This window comes from Sodiomyces alcalophilus (assembly GCF_042370955.1).
Source record: "Sodiomyces alcalophilus JCM 7366 unplaced genomic scaffold ACRALscaffold_6, whole genome shotgun sequence".
NCBI classification, from domain to species: domain Eukaryota; kingdom Fungi; phylum Ascomycota; class Sordariomycetes; order Glomerellales; family Plectosphaerellaceae; genus Sodiomyces; species Sodiomyces alcalophilus.
Window position 1 is genome coordinate 191,299 of NW_027263537.1, and position 21,137 is coordinate 212,435.

The following is a 21,137-nucleotide window of genomic DNA, read 5'->3' on the forward strand; positions in this document are numbered from 1 at the left end:
TGAGGTGGCGTACTAGTTGTGTTGGAGATGGTGATGGCTATGGTCAGGGGGTCTTCGTATTGTTCTTCGGGTTCTTACTATTGTTCCGCATCACCCTTGATCAGCCTTCATCGGCCTTGGTCTCCACCACAACCCAAGATATCGGATTCAAAGATATCCACACCGTAAAAAAAAAGGCAATGTCAAAGGTGCCCTGGCCTAACGGGGGAGTCTACGTCCAACATGTTTCGATGGCCTTAACATTGTGCGGGTCTCCCTTGGGTTTTCCAATAGGTTTGTTGCCAGTGGCCCGTGAACTTTGATACCGAAAAAAGAGGAAATATACGCAGGGCAAGCAGACACGACTCCTAATACGCATTGTCCTACGATGGCACTCATCGCTGTCTCCATGGCCGTGGCGCGCCCAACCTAAAACCGAGTGTAAGGAAGCCTCCAGGGCAGCATTAGTCTCGTTGGGACACTAGAATCCAGGGGGAACTTTGGCGTTGAACAAACCATTTGCCTTTCAGGGTGATGACCACCCAAGGGTTCCCCGCTTCGTCCAACTCCTTGTCGACGTCTGTCCGGAACGAGATGGCGCTCATGATCCCGTCGCCAAACTTCTCATTCAGGACAGCCTTGAATGCATAGCCGTAGTTCTGGACAATCTCGTAAAGACGGTAGATAAGGGGTTCGACCGGGGGCATGGGTGCTGCATGGCCCCGGTCAGGAAAGCGCATCAGCGGGGCGAGGCTTTCCTCGGAGACGTCCAGCATATGGGAGAGCGTAACGACGTCGTCCGCCGACGCTTGGACCTGACCGTAAAACATGCCTGCCACGGCGACCTCGCTTCTGTCCAGGGCCTTGGCCATGTCTTCGAACGATACTCCCTTGACAGCCTTGGCTCGGAACAGATGTTGGCTCACCTCGGGCAGGCGATCGGCCATGGACGACTGTCACGGGTTCAGATACAACGTATAGCGAGGATAAAATAAGGGAGGGTCAAGAGAGGAAAGAAGAGAACAATGGTTCAACTCACGTCCAAGGTGGCAAATCCTTCGTGGGATGCCATGATGGGTTGGTTGCTGGATCCTGACCGTCTTCGTGGTGAACTACAATGAATAGAGACGCGTAGATGCACTTAATTTAGGCTGTTGGTAATAAATTGATGGTCAAGCGGCGTGACCGATGGCCCAGATGTCAGATATTGGAGATATTGGCTTGTGGACAGGAGTTGGGGTGGTGTCGCAGTATGGGCGTCTATGAAGGTATGTATTCGTAAGGCTTTGGTCTCATTACACCGGCAACGCAAACGTCACTTTCCCGAGTTTAGAAAAGGCACGAGTGTGGGATTCGGACAAGTACGTATACATGGAATACTGCTTCGTGCTCTGTCCTAGCTGGTTAGTATTCGTAAGAACACCAGACGAGCAAGTGATATTGCAGGTGGAGGAGGTCGAATCAGAAGTGCACGTATCATGAGCTGTTATTCCCCGCCTGATGAACGCAGTATCAGTACTAGATCGTAGGTAGTGCGGGGAATGGCCGAAAGACTCGTCAATATTGTCGTCATCATGTATAAAAAGTACCCGTAGCAAATGCAATACTGGTTCATTCGTTTCCAAGGTACGAAGCAGGACCTCTCACGTGGGTTTCACTGCTACTTCTTTTTTGATTCAGGTAGGTAAGTATCAATGGGTATCACTCACATATGACATTTGCATCGTCAGTTACCAATTTCTCCAGGACACCCACCCACTAGGCCGCCGGCTCTAGTTGACGTCCGCCACCGCAGACGACACGGAAATCGTCGCTGCTGCCTCCCAAAGCCACGTTTATCGAGATTGAACCTCTTTCCCCGTCCCGCCAACGTAGAAAATCACGTATAATTCCCGTAGTCCAGACGGCCCGACGCTGCGGAACTCATCCCCCGGTCCCCTATTCCTAAGCACGGCTGGCTTGCAAGACTCGCGTTAAGCAGCGTCGGCCAACCGTTCGTCTTCCATTCCCTCTTGGCCCCCTGAACATCGTCAACATTGATCATGTCGACACCCTCCCGGATGAGTACGTCCCAGATATGGTTTCGCACGCTGATGGGCCACGCCGGCAGTCCCCAGTACCGCATTTTGAGGCCGTGGCTGTGCACTTGGGCTACTTGCCTCCTCAGCCTATCTAGCTGGTTTTGCGACAAGCTACCAAACCATACCCAGCCGATGGCTTTCCTGAAATGTTGGCTCGCGTAGTACGAGTTGCAGACACCAAAGCTGGAGCCCTCTACCTTGTCGATAGGCGCATCGAAGAAATAGTCGCGGTATGTCGAGTTTTGCATCAGTAATTCAAAGTCGGTCGCACCCGTACCGACCACTGTAACCGGGCCGTACCGGACATGGTCGTTCGTGGTTGAGCTAAGCCAACCTCGCTGTCGCAAAGGCTCGAGTTGCCGGACCACCTCGGGCCATGTTTCATCTGCCCTCGTCTTCAAATCCACCAGGAGAACCAAGGTCTGTGACGGGTTCATATCAAACACGCCACGGGCCGTCGAGTTCGGCCCATTTCCCACCCCGCTGTTCTTCTCTTCAAGAAGCTCGACCAGAGGGTCGATGTACATGCGGGTGAAGGTGTTACTTTTGCGCAGCTCCCGTCTCCTGTGACCAATATAGAGTTCGTCCTGGCCCAAGTGCCACACGTCGGCTTCGATACTAACACAACCCGCTCGCAGCGCTGTGAAGATTGGCTCTTGTCTCCAGTAGTCGTTGTGTGAATGGCAGGCGATCGGTATGACGTCCTCTTTATTGCGCTTGATGCCCTCCGTGCTGTATCTGAGAATCCCTTGGAACAGTAGGATAAGGGTCACCAGGACGCAGAAGAATGACCTAATATCGCCGTCTCATGGTAAGTTCATGCCAGTCCCACCATATACGAACCACACACGGGTCCCCGGGGCCTGGCTGGGAACTTCACTCACAGCAGCACCACGCAAGCAGAGCGACATGAGAAGAACCGTAGCCTTTGAGGACTCCGCTCCAATTTTCTGAAGTTTGGTTTGGTATACACCAGGCCATCGATCCCAGCTTCCTCGACGTCCGTGTCTTGTGGGAGAAGGCGCTCATGGATCTTCAAGTTGCCTCGCCGGCAGTCGCCGTCGTTGGTATGGTCAGGGTGTTGGCGATACCAAGGAGGGAATGTAAGAGCGCGCCGTACTGGCCGCCAAAACGCCGTCAGGGAGTGCATGGTGGGCGGACTCGGACCACGGAGACAAGGAAAAAAAAAAAACTCGTGTCCGGTCGAGCTCTATCCCACTACTACTCGAGGCCGTCGAGGCCCGTAAACGCCAGCAGCTGGGCCGGAGACGGAAGGCGAGAAGAGAGATGCCGCGAGAAACAGGAGAAATTAGGGGCCAGAGCGAAAATATACAAGACTCGGCCAAGGGAAGAGATAGAACAGGAGGGGGTTGGCGTTGGGGACATATCTACCTCGATGAAGTGAATGTCACCATACCATCCATCGAGAAGATGGTCCTCGCCGTCGCCCTCGCCCTCCTACCTATTCGTAGTACTTGGGACGATAGGCCTTCTGTCCATGTATGATATATCACAATGGACGAGTAACCACACCTTTGTGAATCGGCACAACACGTGGTACCGTGATAGGTGCCGAAACCAAATGCGAAGCCACCTTGGTGTCAAACAGTCCAGGGTCTCCCGGCTTGCTCGAGTGGATGAAAGGTAAAAGGTAAATATCCAGCCCAGCCCAGCCCAGCCTTGGGTCAATATAAGCTTTTCATGGTCGGTCCTGTCTCCTCTTTTCTGGTATCTGCGTTATTGTACCTATTCGTACTTGGAGGCCGGGCATGGTTGCCGGACGCCCATACTTGACCGGCCGAGTGTCTCTGCAACTCGCTGTGTGTGGTGTCGCAGTTCATGATCATAATGTACGAGTCGGAGACTATGGTCGTGCACGAGCATGATTGATAGGTAGGCAGACACATTTCGCGTGACGATGTATCTTGGGCACGTGGGTGCACAGAGAAGAGCCTCTGGCCAGCAGACCAGATCATGTCCACCACTATCAGGCCGATAAGGGAGATAAACCACCAGGTGGAGTACGTACTCTCCAACCACCAATGGGAAGCAAGGGCCACCATGAAATCTCACTCCGTAACATCAAATTCTATCCCTTCAATTTTCGCCCCGCCGTCCCGATACTCGACACCGGTGCGAGTACTATCACCTCTTCTCTCTATTTTTCTCGGCAGGCGCGGTCACGGAGTACGTAGTACCCGTGTCGGCACCGAATTGGCCTTCATCATGCCACACAAACATACTAGAAAAGACAATGACGCGTCTGAGTTTGTGCTTCCTCCCGTCCATGTCACATACACACTAATTAACACACCGTTTCTAGTTTCGATCTACCTCCATCCCAGATCGCAAAACCGTTGCCTGTCAAGCGTAACCGCAGACAACAAGAAGACGGTACAAAAAACTCGTCTGCGACGGGGCCCAAGAAGGGCAAGGGTCGTCGCGACGCCGGCGATGGTGCAAAGACATCGTCTGCGACAGATTCCAAGAAGCGCAAGGCGCGTCGCGACCCCGACGATGCTCCGCGTGCCTTCAAGCGACTAATGGCCTTCGCTCAGGGCAAGAAGCCCAGATCTGGCCTAGATGACGGCTCTGCCCCAACGAAACGCAAAAAAGTGACACCGTCAGCGACGACGACGGCCCCTACCGCTACCGAGTCCTCCGACGTCAAGATGCCATCCATCCGCCCCGGAGAAAAGTTGTCCGACTTTGCGGCCCGTGTTGATGCCGCCCTCCCCCTGTCCGGGCTCGTGACGAAAACAGTCAAGGACGGCAAGGATCCGTTGGGTCTCAAAGTGCGCCGCACCAAAAAGGAGAGGAAGATGCACAAGCTCTACGCACAATGGAGAGAGGAAGACAGGCGGTACAAGGAAAAGCGCGAGGAAGCTCTAGAGGAGGACGCCGAGCGGCAGCTGGATCAGGACTTGGCGAACGGGACCCTGACCACCGAGTGGCCGACCCACTACGACGATACGACGACGGATCCGAGCGGCAAGAAGACGAAAAAGAAGAAGAAGAAGAAGGGCGGCAAAGCCAAGGCGCCCGACGAGGAGGATCTATGGGAGCAACTGCAGAGGAAGGCAAAGGAAGCTAAGCCGGGGCTTCACGATGTTGCGAAAGCTCCGCCGGTGTTGCCGAAGAACATCCGCCAAGTCTTTAATGTCCGCGGCGCGGCTGTCGACGTCGAGAACGTCCCTAAGGCGTCTGGAAGCTTGAGGAGACGCGAGGAGCTGCAGACCATCCGCACTGAAGTGGTGGAGTCTTATCGGAAGTTGAGGGACGAGAAGAGGGCCCGGGCTGAAAGGTGATGCAAATACCCAGGAGACATCAGAGGTCGTATACGGCATTCGCCCATTTTGAAGGTGGGCGAGGATGTCGTGTTGTACATCTCTCTCTCCTATTTCCCGGCTAAGACTGGGATCCCAGTCTACTGCTGGAACGATTCCATGGGCATACCGAGAGGAATCAATGCGACTAGTCACGAAGTGTCTTGAATAGTATTTTCCTCAAAATTCAACCATCTCACAAATACTAAGCTACCGTATATGTGAAATGGGGACTCGGGTGTGTACGAAGTAGGTAGGTAGAAGGACGTTCAATCCCGGTGCACTCGCTGTCCGTTCACCTCTGATTAATAATCGGTTCTCTATCTCCACTCTTTCTAGGTACACTACGGTACGGTACTGGTGGTCCAAGCTCCCCAAAGAAAACACTTTCACCCCAGTCGAATTCAGTGTCACGCTTCTTGCTCAATGTTATCAGTTCAATTCACCATCATTACGCAACTTCCCAACTTTGATTTTTCCCTGCGATATAACCATGCTGCGGGCAAGGTAGAAGCTCCATATCATGTCTATTAGTCTGGAAGGATTGATCAGCTATCTTATTCGTGACATTTCTTGCCACGGCGAGCTAGGTGAGCTGATATCCTCACTTGGGGACGGCTGGCTTGAGCTATCTGAAGCACCGAGTTGCCCCCTTGGAGCTCGTCCTGATAGCCTCGCTAAGAGACTACTCTCTCCCAGTCTTTCTACTCATGCATCCCTGTTATTTTTGTTCATCATGATCAGTTGGCAGGCTAACACAGTATCTCAGGTTGCTCTGTTTCCTATGTATTGACCAAGGTCCGCAGCCTCAGCCATGACGGCCAGGACCCGGAGAAGCCCGCTGTAGTGACGGTCCAGGACGTAGGAAGCGGTCCTGAGCATTCCTTATGGTCGGCTGTTTGGGACTGGCTCAGAGCGCGAGATGATATCTCCGTCGGCTACGAGCGACAATGGAACCACCTCACCCTTGCTGAAATTCTTGCCCTGCCTGAGAATGGATCGTCCTCCCCAACAGAGCCTGCCACCGATAAGACTGCCCCGGCTGAATTACGCCGGCCCGCATCTCCTGGTTCGCCCAGCGACAGCAACGCCGTAACCCCCGGCACGACGCAAGAAGCACACAGTCGTCCGAGGCTGTACGCCAGCGAAGCTCGAATGTGGGACTCTATTGCCGGCCATGCCGCTGATTTCAAGCGCATATCCAAGTTGGAATGGGCGGCCCTGGTAGGCATCGCCAGCACCAAGCAAGAGGGGATTCTGCAAAGTGACCTCTGCCGGCTTGTGGGTCAGGACAAGAGGTCACTCCCCAAAAGGACCGATGCTCTTGCCCAAAAGGGCTACATCCTGAAGCGCACAACGCTCGTCAGGGGAATCAAGACGAGCAAGCTGTGGCTCCGACGCTTTGCACCAAAGATGCCGGCCGATCCAACCAAGATTGCCGACGGGCAAACCATTAGCACCAGTCTAGTCTTCGGACCCATCACCCACGACATGGACCCCGTCTCTTGGTGCGGCCGCTGGACAGGAAAGTCCATTGACACTCATGCCTTTGCTAGGACGAGCATCGACATCATCAAGGAATGGAAAGTCATCCGTTACCAGGACTTGCGGCGGAAGCTCGGAATCGAGGGTCTCCCCTGGCAGATGAAGTACCAGGCCAAGCTATGCCGGTGGATGGTGCGAAGAGGCATCGTTCAGTTCGTCGCTGCCACTCTCGGTGACAGGCTCTTTAAGGATTGCCTGAAGTACGTACGTGACTTCACACCAGAAGACTGGGAGATTTACCTTAGAACTGGAAAGAAAACCGCCCAAGTCTTTCCCGAAGGCGAGGCGCCTGATCCATACCAGCGCCAAATCGCAGCAATGTCTCGTGCTGCTGGCGGATCGAGTTCCGGAGGTCGGGGTAAACCTAGACGTGGACAGCGTGGGATCATTCCCAAAGACGCTTGGGAACCCGAGAAGCCCCTCTCAATTGCCATGATGGATGTGCTCCGGGTTAAGGGAGCCAAGGGGGTCCCAAACCGGACCATCAGTGAGGGTACCATCGGACCACCATTCTCTCGGTTTATATCAGCCATCACGGCCACGCTTGCCACACCGTCTCTGCAGCCTCCGCACCTTGCATATTTCCAAGTGGCCAGCCGGCTTGAACGAGCGGAAAAGACGATGATCTATCTCTACGCTATGCCGTACCTTACAAAGTCAGGAAGCACGTTGTCCAGTGCTGTTGATACGGACCAGCCGGAGCAAACGTCGGCGACACCTACCGCAGCTGATGGCGCCAAATGGACTGGCGCTGGCCGGAATCCGGAGGAGCACTTTCGGCCGCTCCCGCAGACGGGGTTGACCGAAGAGACACTCGCTCTGACTGCAATATCCCTGGAGGCCGGGATCAAACGCCCTCGAGAACACCCAAGACGCGAGGCTCACAGTATAAGAGCTATGAAGGACGCGAATGCACAGGCAGATGAAAACCAGGACATCATACTTGATGGGATTGAAGAGGCAAATGAAGCACAGCCACCAATCACGACAGACGATACGTCCGAAACAATACCGCTCGTGACCGTGAGCGATGACGAGGAGCACAGCCATGACAAGCGAAAGCCCGAGACACGCATTGTCACGTTCAAAGTCAGCTCTGAACGTCTTTTAGATATTCTCGAGCCTTCACGCATTGCTGCCTCTGGAGATGCAGCTGCTGTTGACGAGGCCCGCGGCCCAGAGGAGGTCGCCAAAGAACCAGTTGATCCAGACATGACCGCACAAGAGAGAGCTATGGTAGTTAGCCAGCAGGACGATGCCACAATAGAAACACCTGCTTCAGGGGTGCAAAACAGTGGTACGGGAGATACAGCTGTCGCGGCCGAAACTGAAGCCACGCAAGACGCCCGGCCCTCTCCACCCACTGCCACGGCACCCGCCCGGCGAGGACGCCCAAGGAAAACGGACAGCAAAGCCAAGGCAAAGGCTAGCAGTAAGAAAGGGCCCAAGCCTGGTGTGTTCAAGTGCGAAAAGTGCGGCGGAGTCTGGAAGAACGACAATGGTCTAAAGTATCATTTGGAGAAATCATCGTCAACTTGCAACCCATCTTATGTCCCACCGCCCCCAAAAGCGTCGCGACAACGAAGAAGACCCAGTCCTCCTCCACCTCCACGGCCGCCCAGTCCTTCCGAGAGGTCCCCGGCGGTGCTGACTCCGAGACGGCCTGTTCGGGCAGCCGCAAAGAAAGCTCATCTGGCCGCGACTCCAACGTTCGTCAAGACGACCAAGCAGCCCTCGAGGGCACCGCATAGCGTCCACGATGCGCCCTTGATCGCAAGGATTACGCACCGTCGACAAGCCGAGGTCACCAAGGCCGATGTGACGTCCATAATGGACAAGCATGGTCCTAGACTCTCGGATGACCCTCCCAGGGAGCAAGAACAAGAGCCAGCGCTCCCAGCTGAGTGTTCCGCCGGAGGTCTGATCTCTTCGTCGACTACTTTTGTCAGGGATGTGGTGCAGGAACAGAGGCGACAACTGCCGAAGTCTGAACCGACAGATTCGCGCGGGGATACATTCCGGGACGCTGATTTTTCACAAGCGCCTCAAGTTACTTCCAATGAAGCCGACGCGGCTTTGTTGACTGGAGCTCCCCAGTCTTTCGCTCCCTTGCCCATGCCGGTTACGACGCCTTTGATTCCCGGTCCTGAAGACATTCAGGTGGACCCGGAGCTCTATGCTGAACAACCGAGCCATGGTCCTGTCCCGGCCTTCGAGATGCCACAACCGCCTGAGCAGATGGATACCTATGGGTATCGCCGAAATTCCCAACTCCACCGTGTTGCGGAAATTGTACTGTATGTGATGTATGTTAGCCAAGGCATCTTCCCCGGAGGCCGCTCCATTTGGGTCGCCATCCTCGCCGTCTGGGAGACGGCCTTCCCCAATGAGCCGCACCCAAGTTATAGCAGCTCGCAACTCGTCGTATCCAGACTTGTGGAGCGGAAACAAATCGCCCGGGCGACTCACGCTTTCCGGGACTCGCAAGGCATGTTCAAGTACTGTTACGTCCTTCTGACGCCCGGCATTGACCCGTTCTCACCCGCTGCTGTCGCGGTCAAGGAGCAGATCATAGCTCAATACCCGCAAATCTATGTCCCACCAGGTTTCGTTCCCTCGTGTGGAATACCAGACGGAGACAACTTTTACGACGACCCGGATGATAAACATGCGCGACCGGGACGACAGAGAACCACGAGAGAGATTGAAGTTCTTGACGCTCCGTTCTACGCCAATAAAAGAGCAACCAAGAGGAAATCCCTCGCTGTTGGGGTTGAGGCCGCGTCCTCGAGCAGACGGCCAAAACAAGAGACCCCTAGTACCCCACGAGACCAAGACAGGCGACGTGACGTCTTTAGGGTGCTTGTCGGGGAGCCTAAATCCGGGGCAGGCCAAGCCTCTTCCTTGTCAGGACAGGGAACGACAGACACGTTCTTGAAGCTCAAATTTCTGGAGCCTAATCAGTATTTGGGTGACGAAGAACCTGAGGAAACCTCGTCGGAAGGAGAGGAGAGTGATCTGGGAGAAGAACCTCACGTCGCCCCTCCGCCCCCTCCTCCTTCTCCTCCTCCTCTTGCCCCTCCGTCCCCCGCGCTTGAATCCCTGCAGAAGAGCCACGAAGAGTTGCAGACCTCTGCTGGGCCGATCTTCACTGCGACGACTGTCATCCAAGGCAAAGCAGGGCTGTGGCCCCGCCCGCCCGCCGATTTCTATGAACAAAGTGACAGCTTGACCATTAAGGGCTGGATGCCTGGCCCGCGATGGTTCCTCAAAAGCTCTCTACCGACGAGCTTGGCCGATATCGTGCCATTCTGCCATCAACCCGTGTATGGAGATCCTTATGCTGCCGACGTGGCCTTTGAAGACCAGGTAAAAGCTTGTAGAAGGTGGGAGTTCGCTCCAGAAACCAAGCGTCTTATCATGCTTGGATCTATCGCGCCCGACTACGTCTTTATCAATCACGAAATGCAACGGCCAGTCGAGTGGCAGCCCCAGGCCCTGAAATGGCGTACTGACAGTCAGCTGAACCTGGAGGATGACCCTGCCGAGCGTCATCGTCTCCTGTCGGTCGAGAAGAAGCGTCCTGGGCCCAAGCTTAACAGCAGGAAGCCTACGAAGCGGCGTAGGGTGGACTCGACCGGGACACAGTCGCCCCAGCCGAGCTACCTCGTTCCCCAAATTGACCTGACGACGAGGAAGTTGATGTCTTGGAGACGGGGTTTGACCACCGAGGCTGATGCCTCGTCTGCGTCCCCCGGTGGTCAGATGCTTGATGCAGACGACGACGTCTTGCTCCTCGCCGCTTTCGTCGCCACGAGGACGCTGCTCGGCGGCGCTGACAAGTACATCGAATGGGGCTTATTGATGAAGCTGTTCCCTACAAAGTCTCTTGCTTTCCTGCGCAAATTCTGGAGCAAGGTACGCAAGGACCGGCCGGCTTCACTCCGTCAGATCACCGAGCGCTTCCAGAAGCGTTTCATCCCGGCCTACGAAAGGGGCGAGATCGCTCCCCTCGATTTCGATGACTATGGGGATTACGACTGGGCCAGCTTGATCCGCTGGACGGCCGCTCTCGTCGATGATACCATTTCGCTCCCACCGACTCGGGAGGAGCTGATGCGGCACTACTCCCTCGATTCGACCATGGCCGACCCGAACGACTGGCAAGAAGAGTATTACAGTGCCACGGCATCCCTGTTCAGTAGGATGGAGGCATTGACGTCAAAAGCGGCCGTCATTTGCGTCGACGAACCCTCAAAGGCAGGATCGCAACGCAACGACGAGGACGATGAGTTGGTCCGGGCAAAGTCCTGGGTGCGTGCCCTCTGCTATACGCCACTGGGTCGAGCAGACGAAACAAGGGACAAGATGGCCAGTGTCACGGACCGGGGGGAGGAATATAACAGCAGGCTTCTCGAACGAGCCGTCGCCGCGCTGCAACAGCAGAGCATCATCACGCGTACCAAGAGGAGCAAGAGCGAGCACCGTCCGTACCGACTAACAGAAGTGTATCTTCCCAGACTGCTGAAGATGAGCAATGTGCAGAAATTCATGGAAGCGGCCAATTTCAAAGCAGAGCTAGACGCCAAGTTTCGTCGCAAGGAAAATGTACGGATCCCGTACGTCCTCAAGGACGGCGAGGTTATGGCCATGATCAACCTCCAGGCCCACGGGCGTGTGACCATCAGCCCGGTCGACGTACCTCACATCCCCCTGGGGTTCAAGCCGGGCGTGTACGAGAGCCGCAAATTTCCCAAGTCCTTCTACAATTTCGGCCTAGAGATGACCCCGACCGATACCTACGTCTATGACGACGACCTCGCCATCCTCCGTGAGTCGGAAGTCAACCTTCCGACACTCAAGAACCGCTACGGGGCCATCCCCATCTGGTGCGACTTCCTCGAGCACATGAAGTGGGAGCGCTGGGCGCAGGTCCTCGGTGCCGTCACTTTCGCCGTTGCCATGCGCGGCCCGCTCAAGACCAGCGGCGCAGTCTTTGCGCTGCGACCGTATCTCGAGGAGTTTGAGGTTCAAATGGCCCTCGACTGGGGGTTCCAGCATCAGGTTTTCGAGAAGACGGAGTCCGGCAGCTATACCGCAGCCGAGTGGTGGTGGCTTGTGGTTGGCAGACAGGTTGAGAGAGCCAAGAAGGGCGGGATTGGCAGGGAGGTTGCTGACGAGCAGGAGAGCGAAGAGAGCGTGTTGGGGGAGAGTGAGATTGAGAGTGGGGAGGAGAGTGATGATGCGGAAAGGGAGAGCGAATGACCGAGGCGGCGTAGAGAGAGGTTTGGTTCTTGCCACGATCTTGGGGCCAGCTTGTGACTCTGTAATATACTCTGTGATATTGGCTCATGACACGGGATTGATTTGGACGGAAGACCCCCTAGTGTCGATGTGCTGCTTGTTGGACTAGATACCCTAACGCTCTTGGTAAACATTGGGCTGGAAGTTTTATTTACTCAAAACTTGATATTCTACTGTGAACACGTTAAAATGAATAACCTATAAGACGCCGTGGCTCACAGACGAGTTTCCTTTCTCTCTCTGTAAGAGAGCAACATGTCAAGCCGATGACGGACTGTGTGATGGGTATTTCGTCCGTTGATGCTTCGCCCTGGAACTCCGATACCAAAACCAATTGAAAACAATAAAAAGAGGGAGATGATCCAACCGGAATCCCTCCGTCATTCCCTTCAGAAATGCAGTGCGAGTCGAGCTTCACCTATTCGTGCACCAGCAGCCGGGCAATCAATGCTGCAAGCAAGACTACGATGATGACGATGAGGCGGTCGACCCACACGGGGACAGCATCCACCGTCGGTCTCTGAATCGGAGGAGCCGGGTGAGTAGTCAGTGATGGTACCGGCGTAGATACAGTCGTGGTCGGCGTCGGAGCAGGGAAAGGTGGTTGAGCTGAGGGAGCCGGAGCGGAAGCTGGGTTAGGGGCCGCAGGTGCGTTGCCAGTGGACACGAATCCTTCAGCCAGCTCGGCGGTCTCTGTATCCTCGCCAGACTCCTTCGACGACGGCGATGGTTGTGCTGCTGCTGCCTTCCCATCCTGTCCTTTTTGGCCCAGCTCGTCTTTCCAGCCCATCTTCAACTCAGACGGCACCTCCACCGTCTCTGTCGCGGGAACTTCGGACGATCCGGCAGCGGCCTTTGCGGCCTCCTCGCATTCTTGAATGATTTCCAGGTTCGTCTTACCACACGTCATGCATTTGAAGTCCCGCGAGGCGGCGGCGTGACGTTTCCGCACGGCGTCAGACGCCTGGAGACCGCCTAGCTGCCCACTTGGATCGGTTTCCATGAAACTCCGGAGGCTGTTCAAGTTAGCAACTCGCACTATAACCGCAAGACACAATCTGGGAAGAAAAGAGGAGAGGGGGGGGAGGAGAAGAGTTCTTACGCGACGAGGGCCGTTCGGACACCCCATGCCGGCTGCCAAGTCTCTTCATGATGACCGCTGATGCTCAGACATATTTCGCGGTTGACTTCGAAGCGACCGCTCGGGGTCAAGAAGCGGAAGCTAGGCGGGCGGAGAGGATAGGTGGGCGGTAGGACGATGCGACCGTGGTAGATGCCGTCGGCGAAAGCGGAATTGGGAACACCACGAAAGGTGAAGTGCCACTCGAAGAGATCCGACTCTAGCGGGGTGGCCGTGTAGTCGGGTGATGGGGAATTGGCGATTTCAGCGGCTTCTTTCACTGCACGGGAATTAGTGGCCGCGTTGCGAGATGGACAGAGGGGGCGCCCAAATGGAGCGAAGCCACATACGTATGCGCCTTATTGTTGGAGACTTGCTGTTGAATTTGGGAGTCGCCATAGTATAGGGATACTAGGCCGAAGGTATAGATTTACGAGATGGCGATTGAGGAGGTTAGACGATGCGACTCGTCACCAGTTTTACTGATGGTAGGTATTTTATGGTAGAGGTCCTGTGAGCGAGAGAGAAAGGATGCGCGTTTATAAAAATCCAGAAGCTCTTTGAGATATGAGGAAAGTACGAGTACTTCGTAGGTATTGACGCCAAAGATGACGGTCGTGCTGATGCGAAAGGTACAGGTGGCTTGTACGGAGTACAGTACGTATCTAGCCGTAGAAGGCACCAAAACGGGAGAAGGCAGCGGGGAAATGTGGAGCTTCCCCACTCAGCCCCAACTTAGAGCGTTATCAGATAAGTACCGACGTATCTTATCTTATCTTTGAAGATACTCTGTTAAAAAAAGCATACAGGCTTGGCTTGATTGATATGCATGACCTCGGGTTTCTCAGCCTCGCATTACATAATCCGCCGACACGAACCACGACCAACTCGTTCTCGTTTGTGATCCCTGTAGGAAGCATCACATCACCTTTGACGTTTCACCGAACACTCTAGTGGCAGGTCATTGAGACGAGCACTGCTTCAACTTCACAGGTAAGACCTTTTCTCCGATCAATTGATACGTATGTCTATCCAACTAACTATTTGTCGTAGCGTACGCCTTGTGCCGAGTCATCCCGTCGTGTCCTCCCGGATCCCCGAACAATCAGATCATCCACCACAACCCCAACATCATCATGGCTGGAGGAGCGCCCAGGCCAGGAGGTATTCCTGCTATCCGAGTTCATCGGTTTCTTGGAACAGCCCTCGGCGCTGGAATGTGGTTTTTCGTATGTTCAACCCCGCCTCATGGACGTTGAGTATTGCTTTCTTGATACTGACCTGATGTCGGATAGTTGATGTACCGGGCAAAGAAGGACGGTATGATTGTCTCCCTTTGAACACATTAAACACATTTCCCCCTTTTCACTCGGACGTATCTTGCTGACCGGTCTTCACTCAGGTCCCGTTCTGCTGGGCTGGAAGCACCCCTGGGAACATTGATTTCGAACGATGCGCCGGAACACACAAAGAACATGGGTTGGCCGACATAGCGGGGGTTAGAACTAGGGGGAACGAATTCAGCGATCTTGGGCTCAGATGGACCGTTGGGGGTTTCCCGAGAGTATCCGTCAATTCATTTCAAGGCCAGCTCAATTGTACATATACCACCTATCGACCGCAACCCGTTCGACTAAATTCTCTCGGTACACCTATTTCACGACTGTGATGCGGATTTTGTGACATTCCGTGCTATGCCATAATCTGATTGTCGTGGTATACCGAAAGGCCTGACGAGCACCCTACACTGGTGTCAGTTGCCGTCTCTAGGATATATGGTTTGATGACAGTATGTGATCAAGTTAACGATAACATCGACACGTATATATCAATCGCAGTGTGTTGAACTCATCGCAGTGCTTAGATTGACCAATTTCCTTCTCTTGTCTTAACCAACCATGCAACAGTAAACCTTACCAACTCAAGCGCACACTCAGCCATCTTTTCTATATATCCGGGCCGCCATCGAAACGCCAGTACACCATTGCCAGACCATGCCGTGACATGCTTTTATACAGGTCCAGGAATGCTCTTTATAGACGCATCTGCTCCCGAATCAACTTGTGGGTCTTTCGCTGCTTCGGCCGCCTCAACACTGTTTCTTGAAGCTCCCCAACCCATCGTGCAAGCCGAGGAAAGATGATCTTTTCCGAAGACCATGCGACGATAAAGTACACCCCGCCCAGAGCAATCATGAAGAGCTTGAAATCTGAGGATATCTTTGTGAGTTGCATCAAACGCTGCACCCATTTTGCCGGACTTAGGATCATATACAGCGTTCCAACCAATGTGATGCCCACTGTCGCCAGGAAAGGCCCTGTGAACTCAAAGTTAGCACCACAGCTCAGCCCACACGCCTTGTGTAAAGGACCAGGCCAACTCACAGTTACGCACCACCTTCTGTCGGAAGGGGGGCCCTGCATTGAGGACAACTCCTGCTAATATGTATTCGAAGCAGGAGACCAAGAAGAGGGTTGTGTTCTGTGAGTTCTTGATGTTCGACTTATCATGGCCAATCTTAGGTGGTATGTACCTAACCACATCGTGTTAGCCCACCACTCACCCCAAGACCTTGAGACGCACAAGGGGTATGCATACCAAGGCTGTCTTCTCACTGCGATGTAGACGATTGCCTGCACGGCAATGCAGATGACCATATGGCCGAGAAGCGGTGTCAGAACCTTGCGAGAGACTAGCTTCGCTGTTGGTCCCTTTCTGAACAGCACAGGAAACGGTCCAGACCAACTCACTAAAGCACAAGTGTTAGTATAAAGGATTCGCTTGGTTCTAGCAGAATAGAATAGCACTCACTGAATATAGCAATGGGTAAGATCAGGAAGAGATCGATGAAGAGGAACTACGCTCGGCATGTTAGCACACCCCCTCGTCTCCCGACGCCAAGAGCTACATAGCTGTGTCGTACCTGGAAGTCACCGAGGTTGGACGCTCTAGTATAGAGGAAGCTGACCGACGTGAACTGAATGGCGGAGTACAGACTCATATACTTGAAGCAGCTGAAGCTGGTGACAAGAGCGGCGCGGCCCTCTCTAAAATCGCCACGTTAGCAACTCTAGCCCAGGCCCCAGCGCAAAGAACCTTGTTGTCCTAACTCACCTTATCACTTCGGGGCAGCAAGAAATGTCGAATTTACGACTAGTAAATGGGGCTGCCACGGATGCTTCAGCTTCGGAGAGCGAAATTCCAACGTCCGCGGCTTTCAGAGCTCCGCAGTCGTTCGCCCCGTCACCACAGAAGCCCACGCAGTAGTCGATGCTTTGTAGTTTTTCTACCAAGGCGTGTTTCTCGTCCGGAGACATCCGCGCATATATCTTGCCGCACACAAGCATCTGTACATGTATCTCTGGTCAGCAATGCCAGGTAGCTCAAAATGTCCGGCTCGGGAGGTATCCTGACCCTGTGCAGAACCTCCGGCTCTGCAAAATCCAGCATCCAGCGGAAGGCGTCTCCGCTAATAGCGACGGAATAATTCCGTAGGTTACTGATGTCATAGGGCAGTGAGGCATCGGCATCGGCCGTTGGGGGGAGTGGCTGCATAAGACGTCAACTAACAGGACTCGACATGATGGAGCGGGAGGTAAAGACTAACGAGCAACGTCTTCTCGTCTAATCGGAAGGCGCTGTTGTCTATGCTTTCCCACAATAACCGGACTTCCCCGTCGCCATGTTCGTCTGCAACTGATTTTAGTTTGGTGTCAAGAAAGGGGAGCCAGGAATCTCCTTACCCTCTACAAACCGAGGTACGAAGCAATGTGCTGTCGGGTTAATCAGGTTACACTCTCTACCGACACTGATGGCCGTCAGGATGTTGTCCCCGGTACACATGACTACACCAATGCGGGAATCGTGAAGCTCTTGGAGCACCCCGGTGGTTGTGGGCTTGAGCTTGTTCTCGAAAATGATGAAGCCCACAAAGTCAAGACCAGATTCGACCTCTTCACGTTTCATTTTCTGTACTTTGACCCAGCTCAGTTTCGCAATATGCCGTGTTGCGCACGCAATGACACGGTATCCCTTGTGGGTGTAATATGATAGCTGCTCGTCGTAGTCGGTCGGGACTTTGATAAAGGTCAGCAACGTCGGATCGAATGCCAGTATCTTCACACTCACAGGTCTCCTCGCGACAGATATCACGCATGCTCTCGGGGGCCCCTTTGACGTAAATGTCTCCTCCTTGGTGGCCGAACTGTCGAACTACCACACTTGCCCTCCGTAGCTGAGAGACGAATTCGAAACTTCGCAGGACGCCGAGCTCAATGGAATTCTTGTTCATGAGTCTGTTAGTATTTGACCGCCACGGAACTGACACCCGACCTGGGAGAGTTTAATGCAAGGGGGAGTGGAACACACCGTTGACGTATTCGTCGGTTCGTTTCCGCGGAGATACTCAACGAACTCCGTGGGGGGTCGCGCAACAGACGGCGAAAGACCGCCCTGGTCATCTCCATCCTGGCCAACTCCCGCCTGATCTCGTTCGTCGAAGGACCAGCCACTAAACTCGACCATCTTGAGCTCAAGGGGATCGCCAACGAGCTCGTTGTCTACCGACCGCAGAGAATGGCAGGTGGCCATTGTGTATAGAGCAGCCGCAAAGTTGCTTTTCCGGTTCTCATATACAGCGCGGTATAGCGACGGGGCGTCTTCAATAATGTCGTTGAAGCGTCCATCGGACGCAACTCGGACCCCGAGTATATCCAAGCCTTCCTCTGTCAGGGTGCCGGTCTTGTCGAAGCACATGATGTCAATTTTACCGCCAACATTGACTCTCTGCGGACTGATACAGAAGATCTGCTTCTTCTTGAGCCGCGAAAGTGCGAAGCTGGTACCTATGCTGAGAGTCGCGGGTAAAGCCGGCGGGACGGCAATTGTAATGACATCTATAGATCGTCAGTGCTTGTCGAAACGGAGGATTAAAGAACCAGACGCAATTCTAACCTAATGCCCGCACAACGATGAGATGCCAGGCGAGATCAAGGCGGATAAAGTTCACCAGCGACACGACGAATCCTAGAATCGCAACCATGGCCATCACCCCGACGTACCGAAAAGAATCACGGTAGAACTTGAAGCCAGATGGTTTAGGGAAAAGCATAGACCGCACCAGCGATCCCTTGGTGGTGTTGAAGCCAGTTCGGACGACCATAGCCAGAGCCACAGCGTCACCGCCTCCGTCATCTAGCGGGCGTCTTGCGCGGATGATTTTAGTCCCGCTGAACAGGAAGTGCTTTGCCGTCTCAGATGAGACAGCTGGCGCACTTAAATTCATTGCATGAAGGGTCTCATCTGTCGCAGGAAACTTCGATACAGGTACAGACTCCCCTGGTAAGATATCAGCCCAAGCTCGTCTTGCCATGGTTTATGGAACTCGAAACCTACCGGTGAGCATACTCTCATTAACGATGCAATCGCCGCTGAGAAGTAGACCATCGCTCGGGAACTGGGTTAAGTTTGGATCGCTGACTTCGTACACATCCCCAGGGACCAGCTCACTAGAGGGGACATATCGCCCTTACGTAGCCGTCAGCAGATATATCAAGAAAAAAATCATAATCAACCTACAGAATCCATTCCGGAGAACTCGAACATCGCATTCAAATCGAGATATTTCGCGTAATCGCCGCATCGTCTGCAGCAACGTTAGTGAGAGGCATGTGTAGGCAAGGGAGAGCGCGGAGACCATACCGATCGAGTTTCAATAAGGGTGCTTGTAATGCTGCCAAATGACATGAGAAAGATAGCAAAAGCGTAGAAGTAATATTCGTCGAAAGACCAGAGAATAAGACTAGCGATCTGAAAGACATAGAAGGGATGGAACACCTGTGCCAGGTTAGCACAGCAAAGAGTCTCGTCCCATCGGCAGGTCGGAGATTACCTCGTCAACCAGGAGTTGCGGTATGGACTTTTCCTCGATATCAATGTCGTTACCACCAAAGACAACTTCCCGCACGTGCCTTTCGTCGATATCAAGCCCTGAGCGAACGGCACGGGTGTCGGTCCAGTTTGGGTCCTTCCAGCCGGTGAAGAGAACAAATTTGCCCTTCTGTTGGTTGAAGAACAAACGTACGTAGCGGTAGTTGAGCATTCTCAGTTCAGTGATAACAGGGTCATGCTCATCATCCAACATGTACTGTTTCTCGGTGCTGCCGAAGACGGTGGACATGGGTCTGCCATATAACTTCTTCTCAACGTCCATGATGGTGACTTCGCCCCATTGGTTCTATGAAGGGTGAGCGACTTTCAAAACTAGTAGAGACAAATCCTACCAACATACCTCGATGACGACCCAGTCGCAGTCACTCAAAGGAGACGCGCGACCTAAGACCCACACATACCATCTGGGGAGCCACCTCAAGAGGAGCCAGCCGAGTCCCAGGCTGCATACGCACAATGATACATAGGCCGCAAACCTGGTGCGGCTAGTTCTGAACCCAGCAATGGCGATGGTAAGGTCCTCGTTGATCATGTACACTGTTTGGCTATGGCGTCCTTGTCCGCCCCGGCTATCGGTTGTCTTAATACTCTCAGTCCGTAGAAGCCGGTCGCGAACAGACGACCTAGACTGGGTCGAGGAGCGGCGATGTAGGCTATAATCTCCGTTTTGACTCGCGACGTCGAAATCACCCGAGGTGTCCTCTTCGCCAAAACGAAAATCACCGGCTTCTAGGTCGTCGGATACGGCGCTCGTGTCCTCTCCCTCGTAGTCCAGCTCGGTATCGACTTGGTGGAAGGTAAAGCTTGTCGTCGAGTCTGCTCTAGGTCGGCGGTGGGAAAAGGCGGAAACGCTCGTTGGTAGGCTCTCGGCAATGGGACCGTCGTACAGCTATCAAAAGACAAGACAGGTCAGGTACTTGAAGACGATCAATTGAAGGCTGTAAAGGAGGGAAAAAAAAGGCACACCTCGTCCTGGGCCATTTCCACATCCTCGAATACACTCAATTCGCTCTGGATTGAACCCCTTCGATGGAGAGAGCGGCTCCTCGATCTCGAGCGACGAGCTCCCTCGGCGGAGTGCGATGGGTTACCGTCCTCCATTTTTGGTCCTTATGATAATGAGCGGATCATAAAAACATGCGGTCTTATGCGTTTCTGCAGAAATACTTCACGGTCATGGTAGGCACTGCAATGTGCGAAGGGCGAGAGAGGGTAATTCTGCTAGCTTGTGTGAGGTTGTGCGAAGCATAGATAAGAGTGCAATCGCTCGATTATCTCGGAGATCGGCGAAGGGGATATATAGTATTGTAAACTCCTCGGTCGGTCGGCACTGGAACAGTTATGCCGTTCGCAGGTCCAGCAGACCAAGTCGGCGATGTTTGGATACAGAAATAACAGCAGGTTAGAAGCTCGATGGCTCGTAATTACCGACTCGTTTTTTCAGATAGGTACGAATACGCAACGACATCATCGTCGACCAGGGACGCGACGGTACGTACCCCAACACACGTCCGAAGTCTTATCGCGTATCGGACCTCACTATCCGCATGGGCATATGCCTTAATCCGTGCCTTCCGTTTCCAGATACCAAGTAGGCCCCGCTTAGAGTTGTCGGTGCATATGGCGGGGCGTGCAGACCAGACCAGGGTGGCAAGAGTGATTGCGATGCGGTGTCACCGCCCCTGCGTGGCATTTCGATGTAAAATGCGGGGCGCTAAATATGTGGTGGTGGCCGAACCCTGGCTCAACACTTCCGTGGCGGGAGTGGTTGGTCTAGGCGATTTTTTAAGGCTTCCCCACCAAACTTGGGGGAAAATCCACGACCTCAGACCT

The 21,137-nt window shown here is 53.9% G+C and overlaps 7 protein-coding genes across 7 annotated transcripts; 2 read left to right on the top strand and 5 right to left on the bottom strand.

The window, feature by feature from the left end:
• Positions 1 to 374: 374 nt before the first annotated feature.
• ACRALDRAFT_2054039 (uncharacterized protein) lies at positions 375 to 1,412 on the bottom strand (the record flags this gene model as incomplete). The annotated part of the gene is made up of 3 exons (XM_071021693.1): positions 1,019 to 1,412; positions 496 to 932; positions 375 to 408 (listed from the first exon to the last, which is right to left on the bottom strand). Exons 1-3 carry the CDS (start codon positions 1,049 to 1,051, stop codon positions 375 to 377), a joined length of 504 nt encoding a protein of 167 aa, XP_070872945.1. The 5' UTR covers positions 1,052 to 1,412.
• A 190-nt stretch (positions 1,413 to 1,602) lies between these two features.
• ACRALDRAFT_1062889 (uncharacterized protein) lies at positions 1,603 to 2,973 on the bottom strand. The gene has a single exon (XM_071016685.1). The coding sequence runs from the start codon at positions 2,585 to 2,587 to the stop codon at positions 1,859 to 1,861; it is 729 nt and encodes a 242-aa protein (XP_070872946.1). The 5' UTR covers positions 2,588 to 2,973; the 3' UTR covers positions 1,603 to 1,858.
• Positions 2,974 to 3,034: 61 nt separating this feature from the next.
• On the bottom strand, positions 3,035 to 3,959 carry ACRALDRAFT_1075873 (uncharacterized protein; the record flags this gene model as incomplete). The annotated part of the gene is made up of 1 exon (XM_071018439.1): positions 3,035 to 3,959. A coding segment is annotated over exon 1 (174 nt), but the record flags the coding sequence as incomplete, so codon positions are not given.
• A 225-nt stretch (positions 3,960 to 4,184) lies between these two features.
• On the top strand, positions 4,185 to 5,689 carry ACRALDRAFT_1075874 (uncharacterized protein). The gene is made up of 2 exons (XM_071018440.1): positions 4,185 to 4,327; positions 4,384 to 5,689. The coding sequence occupies exons 1-2, from the start codon at positions 4,287 to 4,289 to the stop codon at positions 5,366 to 5,368; spliced, it is 1,026 nt and encodes a 341-aa protein (XP_070872948.1). The 5' UTR covers positions 4,185 to 4,286; the 3' UTR covers positions 5,369 to 5,689.
• Positions 5,690 to 5,909: 220 nt separating this feature from the next.
• ACRALDRAFT_1049462 (uncharacterized protein) lies at positions 5,910 to 12,196 on the top strand (the record flags this gene model as incomplete). The annotated part of the gene is made up of 3 exons (XM_071015598.1): positions 5,910 to 5,976; positions 6,156 to 9,967; positions 10,043 to 12,196. 3 exons carry the CDS (start codon positions 5,910 to 5,912, stop codon positions 12,194 to 12,196), a joined length of 6,033 nt encoding a protein of 2,010 aa, XP_070872949.1.
• Positions 12,197 to 12,653: 457 nt separating this feature from the next.
• ACRALDRAFT_2028460 (uncharacterized protein) lies at positions 12,654 to 13,754 on the bottom strand (the record flags this gene model as incomplete). Its single annotated transcript, XM_071020530.1, has 3 exons — positions 12,654 to 13,251; positions 13,338 to 13,635; positions 13,706 to 13,754. 3 exons carry the CDS (start codon positions 13,752 to 13,754, stop codon positions 12,654 to 12,656), a joined length of 945 nt encoding a protein of 314 aa, XP_070872950.1.
• Positions 13,755 to 15,388: 1,634 nt separating this feature from the next.
• ACRALDRAFT_2108060 (uncharacterized protein) lies at positions 15,389 to 20,405 on the bottom strand (the record flags this gene model as incomplete). The annotated part of the gene is made up of 18 exons (XM_071023361.1): positions 15,389 to 15,672; positions 15,740 to 15,888; positions 15,954 to 16,104; positions 16,167 to 16,212; positions 16,279 to 16,402; positions 16,470 to 16,702; positions 16,770 to 16,904; positions 16,963 to 17,045; positions 17,099 to 17,431; positions 17,484 to 17,637; positions 17,766 to 18,250; positions 18,309 to 18,692; positions 18,750 to 18,881; positions 18,933 to 18,999; positions 19,056 to 19,190; positions 19,246 to 19,590; positions 19,645 to 20,193; positions 20,271 to 20,405. The coding sequence occupies 18 exons, from the start codon at positions 20,403 to 20,405 to the stop codon at positions 15,389 to 15,391; spliced, it is 3,924 nt and encodes a 1,307-aa protein (XP_070872951.1).
• Positions 20,406 to 21,137: the final 732 nt, after the last annotated feature.